At 45.0% G+C, this 22,712-nt stretch overlaps 1 protein-coding gene across 7 annotated transcripts in view; it reads left to right on the top strand.

Moving 5' to 3' along the window:
- Positions 1 to 22,712, top strand: part of APLP2 (amyloid beta precursor like protein 2) — a 48,036-nt gene that overhangs the window by 20,711 nt on the left and 4,613 nt on the right. For 3 of the 7 annotated variants that reach the window (XM_010403981.3, XM_019288534.2, XM_010403980.3), the window contains exons 2-14: positions 1,193 to 1,366; positions 2,614 to 2,743; positions 6,943 to 7,055; positions 8,549 to 8,724; positions 9,598 to 9,815; positions 11,402 to 11,569; positions 13,499 to 13,614; positions 14,201 to 14,275; positions 15,440 to 15,598; positions 16,044 to 16,172; positions 19,269 to 19,368; positions 19,902 to 20,072; positions 20,648 to 20,683. In XM_010403981.3, coding sequence (XP_010402283.1) covers positions 1,193 to 1,366; positions 2,614 to 2,743; positions 6,943 to 7,055; positions 8,549 to 8,724; positions 9,598 to 9,815; positions 11,402 to 11,569; positions 13,499 to 13,614; positions 14,201 to 14,275; positions 15,440 to 15,598; positions 16,044 to 16,172; positions 19,269 to 19,368; positions 19,902 to 20,072; positions 20,648 to 20,683 — 1,765 coding nt within the window. The remainder of the gene's footprint in view (positions 1 to 1,192; positions 1,367 to 2,613; positions 2,744 to 6,942; positions 7,056 to 8,548; positions 8,725 to 9,597; positions 9,816 to 11,401; positions 11,570 to 13,498; positions 13,615 to 14,200; positions 14,276 to 15,439; positions 15,599 to 16,043; positions 16,173 to 19,268; positions 19,369 to 19,901; positions 20,073 to 20,647; positions 20,684 to 22,712) is intronic. The other 4 variants (XM_010403983.3, XM_019288535.2, XM_010403982.3 and 1 more) reach the window with 2 other exon arrangements.

The following is a 22,712-nucleotide window of genomic DNA, read 5'->3' as shown; positions in this document are numbered from 1 at the left end:
AAGAAGTTGTCCAGTTGAATTCTACTCTTTATTCCTTTATTTGCTTTAGGCATACAAATATTGGTATGAATTGATGGGGGTCTGCAGGCAGTAGGGGATGAACAGTGACCACAGTAATTTATGCATTTTTCAGTGCACAAAAAGTTAAATATGAAGGCAGGACTGGTAGCCTGGGGTTGTGTTGCCTGCCAGTGAAAAGCAGCTTAGGGCCAGCAGACTGCATTGCTGTTTCCATCTGGAGTAGTTGAAATTGATTTAATTCTCCTGAACACCTTAAAGAGCATTTGATTTAGTAATTCATCTGCTTTTTTGCCTTATGCCTCTTTCTCTTTTACAACAGGTAGTAGTTATTTAAGGAGAGCATGTTCAGCTCCCACCATCCACTTGGTCTTCTCAGAAAAAAAAAAAAAAAAAAAAGGTCTGCAATTTAATGCACTCTTCTTTTTCCTCTTTCGGTCAGCCAGCAAGATTTCAGAAAGGGGCCCTGACCTTATTTTCATTGATCAGTCTGCAGTTTGACCCAAATGTGGGCCTGGGCTGTCAGGTTTTTGTCTGCTGGTGCAGTCTGGGAAGTGCGCAGAATACACATCTGAAACAGCTCCCCATAGGAATGCACTGAATGGGACACAACAGGCTTTGAGGAGCTGGTTGCCACAGCTATTTTTTCTGATTCAGCAGAAATCATCTTTATTTGTATGTTTGAGCAAAAATCTTGGGTATTTCTATCCCAATTATTCAATGATACTGGGATAAACATATAGCTTTAAACTCTGAGCAGGATTCTTGCAGTGGGACGCAGTTATTTTATTAGTAGTAGTAATACCTGCTTATGTGTAACCTCACAGAGGTCCTTCTGCCAAAAGTTATTAGTATTATTTAGTAAGTTTTTCAGACATCTGTTTTGCCCCCATATAGGTGCAGCCTTTTAGTGGTAATTATTCTTGGTTTTGGTAAGCTGTTGTTTCAGTTGTAAAAACAGAGTTTGTGAAAACAAATGCCTTGCTGGTGAAAACTTGGGGTTGGCTCAGCATCTCAAGGAATGTTGTTACAAAATAGTTTGCAAGACTCCACTGATATTCTGGATCAAGCAGGAGCTGTCTGAGAAGATGCCAGAGGGTTTCTGGTTCTGTGAGTTGTTGAGTCTTTGATCAGATAATGAATCAAGGTGTTTTGTTTTGGTTTGTCTTCACAGGCCCTTGCAGCCAATGCTGGGACAGGGTTTGCGGTGGCAGAGCCTCAAATTGCCATGTTCTGTGGGAAGCTAAATATGCATGTGAACATCCAGACTGGGAAATGGGAACCTGACACTTCTGGGACCAAGAGCTGCTTTGGAAGAAAGGAGGAGATTCTGCAATATTGCCAGGAGGTGAGATTTTCTGTGTAATCCTGACTCTTCACTGCTGTGAAGGAATTGGATTCCAATTTAGCTGCTCAGTAGCAAATTAACCCTGCAGGAGATGAGCTTGCTTTTGCCCATGTCCAATTCCCTGTACTGTCCTGCTGAGTTATTGCCCAGGAAGAGCAGGGAGGACACTGCAGTGGGATTTAGAAGCTACCTCAGATCACCTCACACTGCCACAGAAGGTCCTTGGTCTGTATGTCAGAGGTATCTTCATGTATGTTTGCAGGGCTCTACCCAAATGTTCTGCCTCTGAGCTGGTTAACCAGCATCTGCTCCCTGTTGTGTAAAATGGAACCTGACACCTATTCTAGGTAGAATGTGGCTGTGCTATTCTCAGTGATGTGTTCAGATCAGCCAGAATATTAGAAAAATATTTTAATCAAATTTTGATGGTATTTTTAAGCTCTTTATACTTTATTGCAAAAGATGTAATCGTCTTCTACTGTGTTTCAGATACTCTATAGCATACTGGCCTTGTCCAGTGTCTTTAATTGCTCCTATGAGGTGACAGGCACATAAAATACCACAAGGAATGTATTTTTTTTTAATGGGAAAGCAACAGAATGTACCATGTCTGGACTGGAAAACTTTTTAAACTGTTTTACAAGGCTGATATAACTGGGGCTGCATTTTTTTCACGTAGTAGAAGCCTAAATATAAGCCAGTGCCTGGACTTGAGAACTTGAGCAGGGCATAAGGATCAAATTAATACATCATAAATGGACCAGGCATGAGGAAACCTGAGGAGGTGGGTGCTTTTTCTGACAAGTGTTGAGAGAGTCTGAAGACATTACTAAACTCTGTTTGTTGGTGATTGCTGTTCCAGGGGGTATTGTGTTGCTCCAGAAAGAATTAAACAGCTACATCTCCTCCAAACCTGAATACCCAGATGCTCCTCCTCCACTGCTGTGCAAATCCAGACCCCTTAGCTTAGTGCCAGTGAGGCCTCTTGCCCTGACCTGGCTTTCTCCTGCCTCAAAGCAGTGGCATATCCATTTCTGAAGCCCTGTGTGACAGACAGCTGGAGCTTTCTTTATGTCTCCAGCTGTCCTGAGTTTGATCCAGAGGAGAGCGTGTGTCCATGTGCAAACTCCAACTTGTTCCTGTGTAGAGAATCAGCCTCACTACTCTACTACACTACTAAGGTAGGGGCTGCTCTGCACATTCTCTGTCCTTTCTGGAGAGAAACCTCTGTCTGTGCTGTTCCCCAGATGTACCCAGACCTTCAGATCACCAACGTGGTGGAAGCCAACCAGCCTGTCAGCATTGACAGCTGGTGCAAGCGTGGGAAGAAGCAATGCAAGGACCACACTCACATCGTCGTGCCCTTCAAGTGCCTGGGTGAGTGTGTGCTGGGTGTGCTGTGCATTCCTGTGGGAGAAGCAAGGAATTGCCTCCTGGGTTCTTACAGAGAGAACAACTCAGTTTGTAAGACTTCTCTTGTATCAGGTTGTCATTTCCACATTCAACTTCCACTGAAACATTTTTCTTTCCACAAGATGGAACTCTGCCTTTCTGGAGCAGATCAACAGCTTGGTAACAGCTGTGGTGGAATAATGGTGCCTGGCATGAAAAACAAATCCCCATTCTCTCTGCAACTGCCATAAAAACCTGAAGGCTATTGTATCTGAGTATCACAAAGACATTGGGATTTAATATTTTGATCCTATTTTTGTGAAGCTTTAATATTTTGTTGCCTTGGAGACTTAAATGCTCAGTGTGCTCAGGCTTCCTGCTTGGTCTTGGCAAGAGATCTCTATTCTATTTCAATGACTATATTTAAACGTTGCTGTTTCAAAGAGGCCCTGCTTCTTGCAGCTGTATCCCCTGTCCCCATTTTGAACTGTGAAAGAGTATGAGATAAACTGTGATGGATTTCATGGTGCTTTCCAGAATCTCCCCACCCACTGGAATCAGGCAGCATGTTTTAACTGGTTAACTTGTGACTTCTGACTTGTGGGTTGTGGCTGACACTGCGCTGCCCCATGCTGCCCCAGCTTAGTTTCAGCTGGCTGACTTTCTTTTCAGTTATCCACTGGAAAAGACTTGTAGGAAGTCTTGGACGAGTCTGATTGCTGGGAGCATTCAGTAGGAACCAGTTTTCATAATTTCTATTCGTATCTTAGGTTACCATGCGTTTTGACAAGGAGAACTCCAGCAAAGAAGCAGAACCATGTGGGTGTTTTGTCCTTTATGTAATACCTTCCACTAGACAATCATAAAGCACTTCATTAAACATACAAGTTATTGTGGACACGTCCTGGGAGAAAGGTGCTTGTGTTTATAGATGTGGAAATTCAGGTTTGGGAAGCAACCAAGCCCTGATCATAAGAACTTCTGATGGAAATAAGGATGAAAGCAAGATCCCTGGATTTATAAGGAGTCGTCTTTTTTACAAATCCTTCCCCAAGCCTAATCTCCAGCTGAAAAATAAACTGATTTTACTGACACTGCCCTAAAATTTGATACTCATTAAACCATTTATTCAGGTTTTTCGTCAGTGTATTTCACACTGTTCATGACTTGCAGGCCTCAGCCTGTGAGGCTGCTTTGGTTTTCAGATCTGAGTTGCAAGTCTGGAGTCCATGTATCTCTACAATCTCTTTGTCTTTAGCACTACACACATTGCTTGTTGTAAATGGATGTTTCTCTGGGATTATAGTCAAACTGTGGGATTTTGTTCCCATTCTTGGTTGTGTTTTCCTTGCGTCTTGGTTCTAAAGACAGGTGTCTGCTAAGGAAGGCAGGAGCCTCCCCTGGAATGGAAAATACAGCCCCCTCCCCTCCGAATTATTATAATTTTGAAATTAATGGGCTTTCAGGCAAAGATATGAGAAAAGAAATAGCAGTTCTTTACTAGTGTGTGTATGTATAGCGAGGCAAACGACAACAACAGTGACAACAACAAACGAGAACAGCAAACCCAATGAACGGTCGGGCTCTTCCCGCTATTGAAGCGCTTTCCCCTCGGTGCAGTTCCGCTCACGGCCGGCAGGGGCGCTGGTGGCTCCCGGCCAGGCAGGGCGGGTGCGATGGTTCCCCCGCGGCTGCAGGGGGCGCTGTGGCGCGGCTCCGGCCGCCTCTCTCTCACTCTCTCTCACTCTCTCTCACTCTCTCTCACTCTCTCTCACTCTCTCTCACTCTCTCTCACTCTCTCTCACTCTCTCTCACTCTCTCTCACTCTCTCTGTGGTAAAGGTAGTGCAGCCAGCGGGGAGGGATGGAGAAGGCGCTGCTTTTAGAAACTCCCGGGGGAGCCGGTCCCAGTGCCCCGGCTGATAGCGAAAGCAGCTGTAGCAGGAGCCTCAGGAGAAGGAAGCTGGAACGGCAGGGTGGACTCACCCAGAGGTAGCAAGCAAGAGGCAGCAGAAACTCCGCAGCTGGGAAGGGCAGGCCCTCCTGGCAAGCAGGGGCGAAGGGTGCAGTGTAGCACAAACCTGGGAAGGGCAGAGGTACAGTGGGTGTTGGGCAGCAGCCCCCGGTGGGAAACTGAGGGCACTGAGGGGTCCCCGCAGGGCACACTCCAGCTTGGAGCTTCCCGACAGTAGAGCAGTAAAAGAAGCCAAGCTGGGAGGCTCAGTCACAGTGCTGAAGCAAAAAAACCCAAAAAACCCAAAAAAAAAGCAGGCAAAACCCACAGGAACAACAGGATCCCTGGTCAGAGATACCAGCTGTGTGTGTCCAGTCGAACAGCATGCCCGAAAAAAGAAGGAGCTGTCCCTAGAAACCCCAGCCTGGCTCCCACTGCTGCAATACTCCCAGAGCCAGGGAGGATGGGGGGGCAGCCCCCAGAAACAAGACAAAAGAAAACAGAGCAAAACCCCCCAAAATTATATGGGATAATAAACTATCCCCAAGACACCTTGATACATTAATGCACAGCGTACCTTGAGGTAGGATCCTGCCACCATACCCTTTTTAATCTTCTCTGCCCCTCCCCCACAAAGGAAAGCTCCTTTGTATTTTAAAGGTGAAGAGAAGAACCCATGAATCTTCTGCCTTCAGCCTCCAGAACCACGGTCTCTTGGTTTTAAAGTTTGCTCAGTTTTACTTTTCTTATCAGAAGCATTGAAACCTTTCCTGATAGAGTAGGATGAAAGATTATTAACTCAAAATTCTAACTGGCCAGTTTTGAGATAAGAAAATGGGGAAAATACCATCTCTTTGTTAGTTTAAAATGTAAGTAATTGCAAAGGGATGGTTAAGGTCATTTGATTTCATTATCTTCAATTATCAGGTAATCTAACTCTAAACTATTTAACTTTTCTATACTGTATAGAAGTGTCCATAAGCTTTTAGTATCAACACTAAGGAGTTGCAAAAAAATTGGCCATGCAAACAATATTTAAAATATATTTTGAAAAATAGTGTGAAAGATTGGTTGGACAAAGAATTCTGCTTTGTGGAGACTGTGAGAAAAAGTCTTGACTTAAAAAGCTTTTCTCCAGTTTTAACAAATGATGCCTAAAGCTGCTGGTCATGTGTGCTGGGAAAGTGCTTTGAAACACTTGTGCTGAAGATCTTTTCCTGGTCTTCTTAGAGTATCTAGCTCTCTCCTTATTTTAAAATCACTGAGTGCAGCATTTGAATCTGCAAGGAAGAAAGGAAAAACCTCAGCTTGGAGAACATCTCACATTTGGATTCCAGTGGCAGTGTTTACTGGGACTTCTGGGGTAAGAACAGGAAGTGATGCTCATTTAGTTCTGATCCTTATTCCGCATGTGTTGGTACCAAACTGAATGATGGTGGAAATTTATGGTAAATAGCTTTTAATTCCAACTAGAGTCTGTACAGTAGAGTGATTCTCTCTCTCCCATCTTCCTCAAAAGCAAAAGTCTGGGTTTGGCACAAAGATTGTGCCAAAGCTTCCTCGTGCTGGTGAGCTTGTGGTTATCTAGATATTGGAATGCAGTGTATTTGCTGACTCTGGTTGTACTCTGATATTTAGGCTGTATAGTTTTTATTTTCCAGACCTCTCTGTTTTGGTTAGGGCAGTGAATGTGCTGCAGCTGATCTTGAATTAAACCATCTGGAAACAAAACAAAACCAAACAAGACTTGCTCAGGTACTGAAAACATAGATAACACCCTCAGCATATAAAAATTTCCAGGCTGTTACAGCAGCAGACAGCATGAAAGAACTTTGGTATGATGCAGCTCATTTGGAAGTAGGTGATTAAGTGGTCTGAAACTTCCAAGTGCAAACACAATCTTCTCAAAGATTTGAGTGAAATCTCTTCAGTCAATCCTTTCATGGAAGAACAATTGTTTATTAACTTGCACTGTAAACTCTGCCTTCAGTTCAGCTTTAGGGGTCAGCAGGATCACCCTGTGCTCCTGGTTTTACCTTGGAATCTCTGAGGTTCTGTTTTTCTTTAGATTCTCAGAGATAATTTTCACAGTTGGTGTGACTTGTCTCCTTTAAGAATATACCAAACCCTCAAGGCGCATGCACAGAGTGCTCTTTGGGGGACTTTTGATGGAGGCTTCATTTGCTGTTGGAAGCTGGATGAGTGTGAACTGTGGCCATTGTGTTTTTCAGTGGGTGAGTTTGTAAGCGATGTCCTGCTGGTTCCTGAGAAATGCCGGTTCTTCCACAAGGAGCGCATGGATGTGTGTGAGAGCCACCAGCACTGGCACACCGTGGCAAAGGAGGTAATGGAGCCACTGGGACAGGAGTTTGTTTATTCTGGATCTGTCCACTTGGATGCTTGTAGTGTTGGAGCATAGCAGTGTTTCACTCTGGGTTGCTATTCCCATATTCCAGTCAATGAACTGAGGCAGACAGCAAGGAAATAAAAATTTAAAAGTACTCAAGTGACTTAAAAACGTATGTAGCAGTTGAATTATTCTTTGTGAAAAGCTGTCCTAAATAGCTTATCCATATCATAGAGCTAGGAATTGAAGTCAGGGCTCTGGGATACTGCTTTAACCAATGGTTCGTCCCTCTTTCTTTCCTCTTTCCAGGGAGATACTGTGGGCAGAGGATAGCTCGTATTTTTCTTGCACATTTTGCTTTTATGTACCTGCTGCTGCTGAGGATTTGGCTGGGAGGGCTTGCCTGGGAGCAATCTGAGTTTCATTGGGACTGATTAGTGGAGGTTTTACATAAGAGATGGATTATATTCTCAAAATAAATCTAGCCTGTGGTTTTGGGGGGGTTTTGTGGTTTTTTATCTGACTAGCTAAACTGTTGCGAAAGCTCTGCACTCCCATTTGAAGCAGGGGTAAACAAGATCCTGACAGAATGTTCATGTTTTCCATTTTGTAGAAGCAACAATTGTAGAAACGGCAACACAAGAACCAGTTGTTAACCAGATGAGGTTAAGGATGCTCCACTTAAAATTCCTACTTTAAAATCCTGTGAGCAAAAATCTGTCTAAATAAAGCTGTACTAGAGGAATTGTCTTTTAATTGAGGGTAAACTTGTTAATGTCTAGAAAATTGAAAAATCGTTTGCTTTAAATGTAGTTGGAGAACTTTTCCAGCAATATTTGGCTCATTTAAAATCTGTGCTGTAACAAAGCAAAGCACAAAAGCGTTCTGATGGGCGTAATAAAGCTTTTCTTCATTCTTTTCTGGGCACCTCAAAGCCAAGTATTTCCTTAGCTTAAGAGAAGTGAATAGACATAATGTCCAAGCGTAGTTTACGTTTGGCTTTTTGTTGAATTATCTGATTGATTTTCATCTACAGCATGGTAAAATAATCCTGACGCAAAGTCCATCTGAGCAATTGTTCACTTGCTCTAATGTAAAGTTTAATAGATGAAGTTTAATGAAATGGCCAGCCCAGAAAAGCAAACAGCCTTTCTGGTTCTTTCAAGTGTTCTCTGTTGAGTTGGCACAAAATGTTTAGGTTTTTTTTCCTGAACTTTGCCAGGCTGACAAACCAGCAGTTGTTGGGGCTGGGGTGTGAAACGTTAACACCAGGAAGAACTGGGTGGTTCTGAATCTGGGACTTCTGTGAGGATTTTTTTGCACTGCAAGTTTCAAATCCACTTTCCTTTGATGTTCAGATTTAGGTCATATGTTGCTGTTGTTTTTGCTGTAAAATTTAAACCATTCTTGGGATCTCTGATAGGCAAACTTGAGCTTTATCCAAAGGCAGAGCATGATGCTGAGCTGACATGAATGGGCTCCCCTTTCAGGCCTGTCTGACAGAAGGGATGATCTTGCACAGCTACGGGATGCTGCTGCCCTGCGGAGTGGATCAGTTCCACGGAACAGAATATGTGTGCTGTCCTCAGACTAAGGTTGTGGATGAAGCTCTGTCCAAAGAGGAAGAGGATGAAGATGAGGATGAAGACTATGATCTTTACAAGAGGTAGAGTTCTTACTGGTGTAGATGTTGACAGCTTTGTACATGAAGCTGCTGCTTGAGAATGTTTCACAAGGCAACTCCCTTGTGGTGAGGATTGAGTGAACTTCTGTGCTTCTGAGTTTCCTAAAGGAGCGTCCTGAGCTTGAAGAAGACAAATGGCTTTGCAGTGCCCCTTTTACTGGAGGGGCTAAACACCCGCTCTCCCTTCATCCCTGCAAAGAGTTGGGGTCATTCAGCCTGGAGAAGAGAAGGCTTTAGGGAGACCTTAGAGCCCCTTCCAATTCCTAAACAGGCTCCAAGAGAGCTAGAGAGGGTCTTTGGACAAGGGCCTGTAGGGACAGGACAAAGGGGAATGGCTTTACCCTACCAGAGGGCAGGGATAGATGGATATTGGGAAAAAAAATCTTCCCTGTGAGGGTGGTGAGGCCCTGGCACAGGTTGCCCAGAGAAGCTATAGCTGCCCCATTCCTCAAAGAGTCCAACGCCAGGTTGGACAGGACTTGGAGCAGCCTGGGACAGTGGAAGGTATCCTTGTCCAGGGGAGGGGGTGGAACAAGATGGGCTTTAAGGTCCCTTCTAACCCAAACCATTCTGGGATTCTACAGTAGGAACCTGCCCCGAGGTTAGATTTTCACTTACTGAAAAATGGAAAGAGGCCGCATAAAGCCAGGGCCGTGGAGAAGCTCTGCCTGTAGCAGCAGGAGTGTCTGTAATGAGGGATGTCCCATTGCTGTGGGTGATGGGCTAATCAATAGTTGGTACACTTATTTTTCCCATTTCTGGTGTTTCTAGAACAGATGGAAAGAGAATCTTTATTCTGGTGCATCCAAGTGATTAGCCTTAACTTTACCCCCTAATTTATCTGTGTCCCTCCAGTGAGTTCCCTACAGAGGCAGGTGTAGAAGACTTCACAGGAACAGCTGTGGAGGAAGATGAGGATGAGGATGATGAAGGGGAAGAGGAGGAGGACGTGGTGGAAGACCGTGATTACTACTACGACAGCTACAAGGTTGATGACTACGTTGAAGAGACCCCCACAGAGCCCAGCAGCGACAAAGCTATGGCTGAAAAAGAAGTGAGCAGCGACATGAAATGTAAGACACATCCCAGTCCACAGGCCTCCTGCTCCCTTGGAATCATTCCTGTTGGCTGTCAGTTAGTGATGGGGTTCTGATCAAGTCAATAAATGCCACTCAGAAGTTTTATGTGCCAGATAAGTTAGCAAACAGAGGAAAGCTGATGATGCTTATGTTTCAAGTATTGAAATTAACTCTCTAGAGCATGGGCCATATGTTTCCAGATAAGCAGCAGTTCTGCTGGTGGGAAGCCCAGTGTTTGGCATGTTGAACAAGCACCTCCATGAAGGTGCAGTGATGAGTCACAAAAGCCATATCTGCAAATTTTGGAAATTGTTAAAGGGACATTTGGGGTACACTGTAAATTTAAAATCAGCTTAAAATGAGGAAGCTAAAAGTGTTGGGCCATACTCTGCAGAGGTGCCATCTGATCATTTAAGGATGAGGAACATCCTTGGTGCTGCCTTTGCATAAACACTTCCACAAAAGAAAATCAACCAGCACAACTGACCCAACTTTATTATATGTTAAGATACACTTTCTGCAGTAGTAGAATCTACTGTGCTGGTGGCAGCTTTTGTTGAGTGGTAGATGCCCTTGCAGAGGGCTCATGGTGTGGTGCCTTAGCATTATGTGATGTCCTACACTTTGAATGTAGACGTGTCTGCAGAAAAGGGAGGAGCGGAGAGGGAATGAAATTCAATTAGCTACAGATCACTGAATCATTGCCAGCAGTTCTCGCATCTTTTTGGTAAAATGCCAGCATGCTGCAGATAATTTTCCTTGCTGAAACAAGGCTTAGCTTATATGTGTACCCGGCTGTTACAGATCTGCAGGTGTTGTAAGAGGCTTGGAGGAATATGATTGGGGTGTCTGTTTTGGGGGTATACAGTCTTTTTTCCCTGGAGTACCACGAACAGTTGCTAATATATACACTGTATCTGCTCTCTTGCCTCAAAACAGCCCAGCTGCTATTGCTGGCTCACCATGAAGCATTCCCTGTGCCATGGCTGCATGGAGTTTTAATATTTGGTGCATAGATGTTTCAAACCTTAAAACCTCAGTGTCTGAGGCTGGCATGGAGGTCACTCCCTTTGTTTAGCCTGCTTTTTCACTTACTCCTACACCTCCCCTGTAAGATGTGGAGTGTCTGTCCAGGCAGAGTGCAGTGAACAGGACATCCTTGGATGCTTCAAGCAGCCCTAATGGACTGGCTTTCCGTGCTATTGGTTTTATAGAGTGGAGGCTCTCCCACTGGGGCACCCAGGGCATAATGCTGTGGCATCAGCAGAACAGATTCCTGCTTTCCCAGCCCCTGGCTCTGGAGAAATCTCTCACAGATGAGAGCTCCGTGTAGAGACGGAGTGAGCTGCTTGGCTAGCTCCAAAGCACCATGTGCAGGCATCTCCCTGACCAGCTTGTGATGGATGCTTTGGAGTGTTAAACCCCCCAAAACTGACAGAAGCCCTTGGGTCAGTGCAGCAGCGATGCTGAGGCTGGTGCCTCAGAGGAAGGGGTGAAGTAGAGCCACCTCTGCATCATGTAAATCACTCGGCAAGGCCTGTGCTCCTCACCAGCTCATGTTCTCACCCATCTCCACACAGCTGTCTGCTCCCAGGAGGCCATGACAGGGCCCTGCCGGGCTGTGATGCCTCGTTGGTACTTCGATCCTAACAAGAGAAAATGCATTCGCTTTATATATGGAGGCTGCGGAGGCAACAGGAACAATTTTGAGTCAGAGGAGTATTGTATGGCTGTGTGTAAAAAGATGAGTAAGTCCTGCCTCCCACTGGCCTTTTGCAGCTGGCCACTGTCTGTCTGGCGTGTGGTGTCTCCTCCTCCTTGCCTTGGGCAATAGAGGACCTGTCTGTAGCTTATCCCTTTGGTTCTGGTGTCTGTCCCTTTGCAGCAGTCTCCTCCTGTCTCCACTTCCCTAGGTCTGTAGGGTGGTTGTTCCTGGGGAAAGTGGCTCTCATGATATGCTGTCTGTGCTCCCTGGTGACTTGCAGCTCTTGCTGAGGGCTCAGCTGTCCTCTTCCAGATCTACAGCAAGGACCAGGGGCTGTCTCTGACCTCTTGCCTCACTGGCCTTTTAATCAAAATATACATAAGGAAGCCTTTGCGTTCCCCAGTCATGTTACCATGCATATGTTGGACAGTGGGTTCTGAAAAGCAGACTGTGCTGTTCTCCTGATAGTAGGCATTTTCTTGCTATTTTAATTTTGGAAAACATCGAACAAGTAGTATAGAATTCAGATTTCCATTTCCAGCTTGGTATGAAATACGAATCACAACTCAATCCCTGTGTTTTTGAGTGCTTAAGGTTTTTGGCACCAATTTCAACTGGCTTTTATGTCAGATGATAAAACTACCAAAACCATTTTAGCCTCCTTATTAATCTTATTGTTGAACTCCAGCACTTCCACTTCAGCTACCATTAAAGCCTTTTGAAAGGCTTTTTGTGTTATCTGGGGCTTGGCAGCCTGACTATACAGCCATAATCCTGTTTACAAAATGTGCTTCATGCAAGTGCTTTAGATTGGGCTATTCTAACTGAGGCAGTGAAAGAAAAGATGTGGATGTCAGGAGCTTTTTGTACAAAAGTTTGTCCTGTTACAGAAGGATTTGGGGCTGGGAAGAGAGTTCTCTGTGTCCAAGCCTGGTTCAGAAATGCCAGGAGCAGACCAAGAATATGGGACTGATATGACATTGTCCCTTGCACGCAACAATAGTGCCTGTGTTGTATGTTGTCATTATTTTCCCCTAGTTAGAGGGAAGGTTGGTGGATGCAGTGCATGCTAAACTCTTACCCAGTGTTCATGCTGAAGTGCCAGGTAATTTTTTTATGAAGCATGCTGTCTTTAATGATGTGTTAGAGGTTTTTTCCACCCAAATAACTAATATGGATGAGAGGTTGCCTTAACTGTCCCTTTGGGCCCTCCCTCAGGCAAAGGGCAACAACGGAGAGCATCATGTTTGCCACAGATCTTTCAGAAAGGCTCTGGGATGTGTAGTTTCTAAAACTGTAGCAAAGGAACGTGTTCAGCACGTCCTGAACTGCAGTGTATAGAATACAGAGCCCCTGATGTGGATTCTGCAGATGCTTGAAGTTTATCAGTTCTGAAATTTTGTTTTTCCCCTTGTCCAATTTGGATGTCTTGAAGTTCCAAACCATCCAGTGTATTGGACGAGTCACTTTGTCACACTCAGCCTCCTTCTGTCGCTGTCTCGTCTAATATCATTGCCTGCAAGTCCTGCATGGTGCATCTGGTAGGAAAGGTAGGTTTGAAGTGTAAAATGCTGGTTTTGTGCAGATTTATTGTCAGGCTCCCTAATCATATTAATGATGTCTGGAGCCAGCTTGTCAGCGAACAGCTAGTGCACAGAATGTCACTTAAACCATCCAAAGCCAATGTGGAAGGGAAGGGAAAAGGAATTCTTTATCCTGCCACTGTGTTTCTGGAGCTGAGTGCTACAGTGCTGGGAGGTGTGGTCATCGCTGCCATTTGGGCTGATGGAGCTGATGTTGGACAGAAAATTGGCACCATAAAGATTCCAAAAGGGACTCTGGAAGGTGGCGGTTCAGTAGGCTCAGCTCGCCAGGCTATTAATGAGGCAGGCATGGAGATTCCTCTCCCTGCCCTCTGCAATCCAGCATCGCGGGTTTCTGATGCTCTGCTTACCCTTCTCTCTTCATGCAGTGCCAACTGATGATGTGGATGTCTACTTTGAAACCCCTGCTGATGACAACGAGCATGCCCGCTTCCAGAAGGCCAAGGAGCAGCTGGAGGTCAGGCACCACAACCGCATGGACCGGGTGAGTGTCAGTCTTCAGGCTTTGTGCTGGGCGGTTGTTCATGTGTCGGCTTGCTGCCCCTGTCTTACTGGAAAAATCGGTGGTGAAGTGACTTGCTTTCCAATTTCCAGCCTTCTCTGTGTTTCTTTCAGTATGACCACACCATGGCAGTCAGTTTTTTATTTATCCAGTGTTGGGAGAGAGGAATTAGGTTAGATGCTGGGAAGAAATTCTTTACTCAGAGGGTGCTGAAGTCCTGGCACAAGTTGCCCAGAGAGGCTGTGGATTCCTCATACCTGAAAGTGTCTAAGGCCAGGTTGGACAGGGCTTGGAGCCATCTGGTCTAATAGAAGGTGTCCCCTGCCCATGGCAGGGAGTGGAACAAGATGAGTTTTAAGGTCCCTTCCAGCCCAAACCCTTCTGGGATTCTGCAAAGCTTGGCTTGTTGCTCAGAGGGATTAAGTGCTAGGTTTAAACCCCACAAGAGCTCTTTTGTGCCTTAAAAAAGCCAGGCTGTGCTAGGATCTGCCTGTGAAGGCAAATCAGCTCATAAAGATGAGATACAAATTTGTGTCTTGTTCATGTGTTCTGTCCTTTTCCTGTCCAGGTGAAAAAAGAATGGGAGGAGGCAGAGCACCAGGCTGTAAATCTCCCCAAGGCAGAAAGGCAGACTCTGATCCAGGTAAGAATGGAAGGACCTAAAGAGGAAAGTTACTGAGAGAGATTGCAATAATCAGAGCCAAAAGACAGCTGAGATGCAAGAACAGCCTTCCTGCTCTGTCAACAGCAGCTTTGTAGAGGAGGTTTGATTCAATTGCTTGCTTTGTTCTTAAAACTGGAGATGATCTGATACTATGCCAGGTCCTTTCCTAGACACACTAGTAGAAAGTGATCTCACCCCTCAAGCGTAGCGACAGCAGAGCCATATTGTAATTCCAGACCTTTGGCCTGTTTTGCACTGACCGCTGGCCTCAGAGCCTGGTTCAGAGTCAGCCCTGGCTCTCTGGATACACATTTCCTGCTCGGGCAGACTTAGTGAGAACTGCTTAGACAGCAGATAAAGCTGGTGTGCTGCCAAAATGCCAATCTTGTGCCTTACGAGGAGAGTTCAGTTGGACTGTGAAGTTAATCAGGGATATTCGCAGTGTGGGATCATTAGAGGAAGGCTCTTCTGGCATTGACAACTCTGTGAATTTCTCTCAAACCAATATCCAAATAAGTGACTGACTCCAGCTTTTAAGCCCACTTTGGATTTTATCCTGGAACACAGTTTTCTCTCTGCATTTTTTTAATATAAATCATTGTTTGGAACTATGTGCAAATCCAAGAATTTGTCATTATCTCTGTCGAAACACAACACTTACTGGAGTATTCTGGTTTGTTTGGAGATGAGGGTTATTTCTAAAAGAATAGAGAGAGATTTGATCTGAAGGCATGTGGATGGAAAATTCCCTATGCAATACCTTTGTAAACTTTTGCAAATTCAAATTAATGGCTCCAGGCTGAAGGGATCAATCCTGTTTTCATATTGCAGGGTCGAGGGCAAGAGTTAATATTGTGTCAGTTGTTCAGCACAGCCTGGATCTCCCAACCCCAACATGGGCTTTATGTGCAAGGTCATTTTCCCTCTTCAGACCTTTGAAATGGCTTCTGAGGGAAGTTCAGAAGGCAAATTGTCACCACTGAATTTGCAGAGATGAAATCTGCATCAGCATTTCTCCATGCCTTTCTCTCCTAACTATAAATGGGTTGCATATAGAGTTTGACAGTCTTTGTTAGTTCTAAAGGGTTACAGGAGTTGTTGGTCACATGGTGCATTTCACACAGATTACTTTCTTTGCTCTAGCACTTCCAGGCCATGGTGAAATCTCTGGAGAAAGAAGCAGCGAGTGAGAAGCAGCAGCTGGTGGAGACTCACCTGGCTCGTGTGGAAGCCATGCTGAACGATCGCCGTCGCATTGCCCTGGAGAACTACCTGGCTGCCTTGCAGGCTGACCCACCACGGGTGAGTTTCTTCCCAACACTTTGTCCAGTAGGATAGCACTGGGTAGGATGGCAGGTGGGAATGTCTTGGTGAGAACATTGCCTGTGACTTGCAGAAACTGGGAGTTGGTTCCTAGAAAAGCTTCTGTATTGTGGAAGTTGGTGCTGCAGACTTAGCAGTGGGTCTGTAATTGACTCTGTCTCCTTCCTGCCTGGGGAAAAAAACGTCTGCTTTGTTTGGTGTCCATAAGGCACAGTTCATAAGGTGTGGTGTTCTGAGTCATACAGACTTAAAATTAAGTGTTCTGAGTCAAACAGGCTTAATTAAAAGAAAAAAAATGTCTGGGGGTGAGTGCAGGTGACAGATCTGTCCAGCACCAAAGTAGGCTCCCACCTGAAGTGCTGTTTTCTGCTGCGGGTTTGGGTTGACTCCAGTGGTTTGACCTGTTCCTGCTGCCACCCTGCAGCCCCACCGCATCCTGCAGGCCCTGAAGCGCTATGTCCGTGCCGAGAACAAGGACCGGCTGCACACCATCCGCCACTACCAGCACGTCCTGGCAGTGGATCCGGAGAAGGCTGCGCAGATGAAATCCCAGGTATGAGGGGTTTCTGTCAAGGGAGCCGTTGTTTCCCAGCCCTGGCTGTTGGAGGCTCTGGAAGCTGTGCGTTGCTGGGTACTACAGCACCTTCATCCTTGTGGAGCTCTCTGTCTCTCCTGTGCTTGCTTCCTGTCACCAGATACACTCCCTGCAGGGTTTCCCTTGGTGCCTGACTCAGTATTAAGAATTGAAACTCTGATTTATACATTGTAGTCACACTAAGAAGTTGAGAGGTTTAGAACTAGGTCAGTATCAGTTCTGTGTTTCCTTTTATCAAGCACCCCTGAGATTATTTGCTGGGGACTTGGTTATCTTGAACAGACTTCACTTCTGCCAAGTGTCTACGTGTTTCTTTCTGTAGGCTTGTTGTTCATAGTGCCTGTATTTGGGGTTTGTGGGAATTCTCTTGTGCCTCTGCAGGGTTACTGCCCGGTTTCCAAAGTATAATTTGTAACCCTTTCCAAGCACTTGATCATTGTCATTTGCTTTATCAGAAAGTCTGTTTTTGATGAGTTTATGTTGTAACATTGCACTGTATTTTACTTCTGAGCAGCCAGAAAATCCTTTTCTTTCTGCTGGGTAGTGCATGTGAATATGCTACTTCAGACCTGGCCATTGTACTTGTAAGAGGACTTGCAGATACTCTGCAAAGTTTTGGAATTATGTCCTGATACTTGTTTTCACTGGTTTTAAAATGGGGAAAGATGTGCTGAAAGGCCCAGCTGATGGAAAATTCAAATCAAGAATGGCATTTGAACATTGTTTGGAAGGGTGTGCCCTTTCTCAGGTTCAGAGAGAATTCACTGTCCAGTTGCAGCTTTAGGAATGTTTTCCTCGTCCCGGTTTGTGGTTGGTGTGCTGCTTTGGAGTGTCTTTGAATTCTGCAATGCACGAAAGATAAGCAAGAAGAAGAAAGAATGGAGAGCTGTAGGGAGACAGTGCAGTGGAGCGCATCCAGTGCTGCCAAGAGGAAGAAATAGGCACTGAGAAAAAAAATGCATAAAAAACTGTATACCAGGAGGTGGAAATATCCTGGGTTAACAGTAGGACAGGTATTAAAAAATGCCCTACGGTATATCACCCTGTCCTGCAGCCGTAGGGAGGAGGAGGAGAGAAGATCCAGCAGGCAGGAATTATGCAGCAAGATTTATTCATTTAATTATTTTACAAACTCTTTTATAGACTTTTTTCTTCATAGTCTAATTGGACAAAGGATCAGCCACCCCTTGGGGTGATTGGCTAAAATCCTAAAACATCCATTGTCAAAATATTTTTCTACTGTACCATAACCAAGACTTTTCAAGGTTGCAGGTGGCTTGGTTGTTTACATAACTCTGCTGCCTCTTCTGTGAGAGAGGAAAGTCTTCTCACGGGCTTAGAAAATAGCAAGAAAATCCTTGCTAGCAGCATTTTTGTATCCACAGACAGGGACTGGAGCCTGTTGCTGTCACCTCTGGTGAGGGGCAGAGTGGTGGCGCAGTGATTTTCCAGAAGCAAACATCACACTGGGAGGTGGCAGATTCCATGGGGTTCCACCTTGTTTCTGGGTGCTGGCAGTGAACCTTCACCTCATGTCTCCTCGTCTCCCACTGCCTGTGGGATTCTTGTTAAGTTGCACGTCCCCAGGAGGAGTGGTGGCAACTGTGGTGGTTATGATGGTGCTTGGCTCTCCATGTGGAATTCACGTTCATGTTTTCAGACACATCAAGCACAGTCTGGCCCAGTGCTTTGTTCTGCTGCTGCCACAGCCCAGGAGGGAGTGTGTGAACTGTGTTCTTAAGCTAAACCTGAAACAGTCCTTAATTCATTCTGAAGGCTGCAGTGTCAAGAAATCAACATGCGAGGGATGTGGGTGGTACTGTTCAATTTCCATTCCCTTTACTTTTCAGAGGTACTTTAGGCTCCTCAGTCGATTCCCTTGATTGACAAGCTGCCACATGCAAAATTAAATTGTTTTCATCCTTGCTCTTAGAGGTCAGGCACACATCAGACTGTGAAACAGGTCCATCTGACTCTCTAGCTTTTTGCAATGTTTGGCCATCCATATAAATATTTTCCTTGCTCTCCATGATCCCTGATTGTGCAGCACCCTCTTCAGGTCAGGCCTGACTTCACCGCTGGATTTAATGTGCTTGGGAGGAGTGATTTGAGCTTGCCCAGAGCTTGAATGTATTTCTCAAAGGAAGGGAGAACACTATTACTGCAGCAAATATTACCGCAGGCCTGGGCCCTAGGGTATATCACCGTGTCCCGCAGCCATAGGGAGGAGAGGAGAGAAGATCCAGCAGGCAGGAATTGTGCAGCAAGATTGATTTATTTAATTATTTTACAAACTCTTTTATAGACTTTTTTTCTTCATAGTCTAATTGGACAAAGGATCAGCCACCCCTTGGGGTGTTTGGCTAAAATCCTAAAACATCCATTGTCAAAATATTTTTCTACTGTAATATAACCAAGACTTTTCAAGATTGCAGGTGGCTTGGTTGTTTACATAACTCTGCTACCTCTTCTGTGAGAGAGAAAAGTCTCTCATGGACTTAGAAAATAGCAAGAAAATCCTTGCTAGCAGCATTTTTGTATCTACAGAACACTGCTGCCAGTGAGTGGGTGTAGGACAAATGTAATGCCACAGTTGGTTTGAAAGGCACCTTTGTTCTGAAACCAGAGCTGATAAAATACCCTGTCTGCTCCTTTTGCCTGTATCTTTTCTAACAGTCAGGAATGATAATCCATTTAATAAAGCACTCACTTGTAGCTGCTGCAGGAGATGAATTATGACTATGTATGGGAAATACCAGCTTTGGTGGCATTTTAGTGTTTCCAGTGGAGAGCTGGTTACAGTGAAAGTCAGCTGAATCCTCTCTCACTCCCAACGTTTCCCAAACTCCTGATACACTGTGTACAGACAGCCAGTTCCAGTGAAGCGTGAGAGCCTCAGTCCGTCCATTGGACTGGATGGATCTCTGTCCCCTATTGCTCTATTGCCATGGCAGATCCCCCAGTAATAGACATTTTATTGAGCAAGGAAAGAACTGGTACTGTGAAGTGACTGACAGTCTTTGCTCACTCCAACACACTCTTGTACATCTGCAGGTGATGACACATCTTCATGTGATTGAGGAGCGGATGAATCAAAGCTTGTCTCTGCTCTACAAGGTGCCATATGTGGCTGAAGAAATCCAGGATGAGATTGGTGAGTGTGTGTGCCAGCCCCTATGCTGCTGTGTTAAGATTCCCAAGTTTTTATATCCACTGAGCTCCCAAAAGATTGCTATCTCCTTTGAGGGGGTGCCCTCGACAACAAGTGCTTGGGCTCAGGGAAGGTACTCTCTGGATGTTACAAAACAACCAGTCAGAATAGCTTGTTCCCAAGAATTTTAGCTGTCCATTTAAAAAAAATCAACAGTGTTCAGAATAGCAAAGCTGTCTCTCTAAGGGAGATTAAAAAGATCTGTAAAAAACCCCCAGATGCTTTCTCCCTTTATAGTTTAATCCCATCTTGCCAAAACCTCTTGCCACATCAAACCTCTTGGCCCTTATTTGAATGTATTTCTAACCAATGCCTTTACTGAGAATTCCAGATGAGATATGCAAAATAAAATAACCTGGCATCCCTGAGCAGTGCTCCCCTGCAGCCCTGCCTCAGCCTGGTTCAAACCATCTGCCCCTCTCTGTCCCTGCCAGGTTTCATGCGGTTTGTGTAATAATTCCTCTTATTCCTTTCAGATGAGCTGCTTCAGGAGCAGCGTGCAGACATGGATCAGTTCACATCCTCCATTTCTGAGTCGCAGGTGGATGTCAGAGTGAGCTCTGAGGAGAGTGAAGAAATTCCCTTGGATGGCAAACCTTTCCGCCCGTTCCAGGTGAAAACCTTCCCAGCCTTGCCTGAAAGTGAAGGTATGTGGAGCTGAACATGGGGTTCACTGGTGGCTTTCCTTAGACAGTAGGCTCAGCTGGAACAGAGAAAGCTCCATCCCTTTGGGTGATGTAGAGTAAAGCAGTTGCCCTGACAGGACCCCTCACTCACTGGAGAAGCAGTGCTGCGAGGAATGTCTGCTGTGCTGCTCTCTTGATTTTCTAATTCTTCTCTTTGCAAAATTGTCCTCTTTTTTCATTTTGCAGCGAGTGTTAAGTTTTTACAGCGTGTCTTGACTCTGGAATTAATTTTCAGTCTTTAACAAAAACATTCTTGTGTAATGTTAAATCTTTGTGCTGTGACCTGCTGCAGGGCTGCAGGAATTCCCTTTTTTTTTTTTAATACATATATCTATTTTTTTTGTATCATTGGGTGTTGACAGCTGGTGTGTGCGTGTGTATTTATTTTTAAAACGCTTGAACAGAGTCCTGAGCTTAAAGCTGTAGACTAAAAGCTTTTCCCAGGGTCTGAGTCAGAAATCATGCACAAGGCTTTTTTCCTTTCTCTCTTAATCTCCTTTCTCTGCTATTTTTGTTTTTGTTTTCCCTCCTGCTAGATCCTCAGCCGGATTTGTACCATCCAATGAAAAAAGGTTGGTTCTAAGCTGCTCCCTCACAGTGCTTTCAATCACTCTCCTACCTCCTCAGTGTGTTTGATAGCTTCATTTTAGTTCCATACTCACCTTGATTTTCATTTCTGTGCTTTCGCTTAGGTCAGTAATGTTCACTTTTGCTTGTTTAGGCCTAGTGTCAAAGAAGCCGACTAGTCTGAGCATCTAATTGTGTGTGTGTTCCTCCCTGATTGGCTCACTAGGGTCTTGGAGTGCCTGGAGTGGCTCTTAGCCCTTGGGAAGGGTGGCCTTGGCCAGTGTCTCCAGTGGTGCTTTGCATCTCTCCATGTGTGACACTTCTCAGATTAAACCCTGCGGTGCTTGTGGGGAATAGTCCAGAGGCTCTTCTGCCTCTTGTGGAACCTGTCCTTGATGCCCCATGATGCCACTGAACTAGGAATGAGTGTTCTTCAGGACACAGGCTGTTTCCCATCTATATGTCCTTACGGAGTGCAGCTAGTACGGGAGAGATAAATCAGGAGATTCCTCCTCCATGTTTGTGCTTTCCTTGGCGTCACCTTCCCACATGTAGCATCTCTCCATAGCAGCAAAGTGTGTGTGGTTTTCCATTTCTCCCTTAGCTCAGGATTAATTCTGTAGTAGCTCAGTGCCTGGCTAAAAAGGGGCTTTAAGAGAAGCATAGAAATATTAGCATTAAGTAATGTCTCTGTTATTGATATGGAATCAGGGAAAGATGAGTAGAAATGGGAGGCTCTTGCAGAGTAGTGCTACGTGAGCTGTGTGTGGAGTAAACCCAGTGCTTTAATCTGCCTTTGGTTCCAAATATACTGTGTAGATCTCAAAGGAGAGCAAAAGATTTTGCTAATAACCATTTCATGTGAGCACACGTAGTTTTGTAACACGGTGAAGGCTAAATAGCTTGAAACTATACTCATTATCTGTGTTTCTCTACAAGTGTAAGTCACCTTCATCCCTCTTGCGGAACAGTATAGCCAATTCAGTGTGCTGACTGCTCTGGCAAGAATTGGGACAGACTTTAGTTTGATTTTTATTTATTAAATTTTTGAACAGCTGCTTTGTTGACTTGAAGATGTTAAATTTGTGCTAGTTCTTCCTGCCTGGGTAAATGAAAGAGTCTCTGATGACCTGGGGACGATGATTGTCCTACACGTGTTCCTTCTCTCCCTTCCCTTTCCATTGAATTGCTCGAGGGCTTCGAGGGAGTTTTGGATTTGGGGGGGGTTTGTGCAGGTGTGTGCTTTTGTTTTTGTTTTTTTCCCCTGGGAGGTATATAATTTAAACCGTGCCTTTGAGCTACATAGAACTGGGTCTGTTACTTGGTACAGCACCCTGAGACAAGTAGCAGAGCTCAGTGCAGCAGCTGAACTCTCAGCCCTGGAGACTGCTGGGCTGGCTCCTGAGGCTGGAGTAAAGCAACCACAGGCCAAAAGCTGACCCAGTAGTTCTGTACAAACTATTTGTGGCTGGTCTCTCCCAAAAATCCCAATCATTGACTTCCATAATAACATGACCTGCTTCGACAGTTGTGAGAAGTCAGACTGGCAGTCTTGGCTGTGCTTGGAATCTGATTACTGCCTCTAAAGAAAAATGTGATGCACTAAAACCTGAGATGCTTCATAGTGAAATGTAACTTCTGTGGCATTTTCAGGCAATAAAAGCTTGTCACTGTAAAAACTTGCCTTGGAGCCAAGTAGCCTTTCCTTGCATCTCATCAAAGACCATGCTGCCAATTCCAGCAGTTGACATGTCTTGGGAGCCTTGCAAGCTCAGCAGTTTGTGCAGAGGGGGTGTTTTGCAGTCACCAGCAAAGCCTGAAGTGCTATAGTAGAACTTGCCCCACATCATTGGAAAGATCCCACTGCAGGTTTGAGGCTTCACTGTCCTGCTTTTGTATTGGTGCCTCACAGGTTGTTACATTGTCCCTGCCACCAGTGGAACACTGGTGTTCTCCTCACATGCCGTCAGGTCAGGGCAGTTTGCATCAGACTCTCTTACTGATCTGATCTATTTATAAACACTTTGGATCAAA

This window comes from Corvus cornix, chromosome 24 (genome assembly GCF_000738735.6).
Source record: "Corvus cornix cornix isolate S_Up_H32 chromosome 24, ASM73873v5, whole genome shotgun sequence".
Lineage (NCBI taxonomy): Eukaryota > Metazoa > Chordata > Aves > Passeriformes > Corvidae > Corvus > Corvus cornix.
Note: the sequence above shows the minus strand (reverse complement) of the source record. Positions and strands in the feature narration are given on the sequence as shown.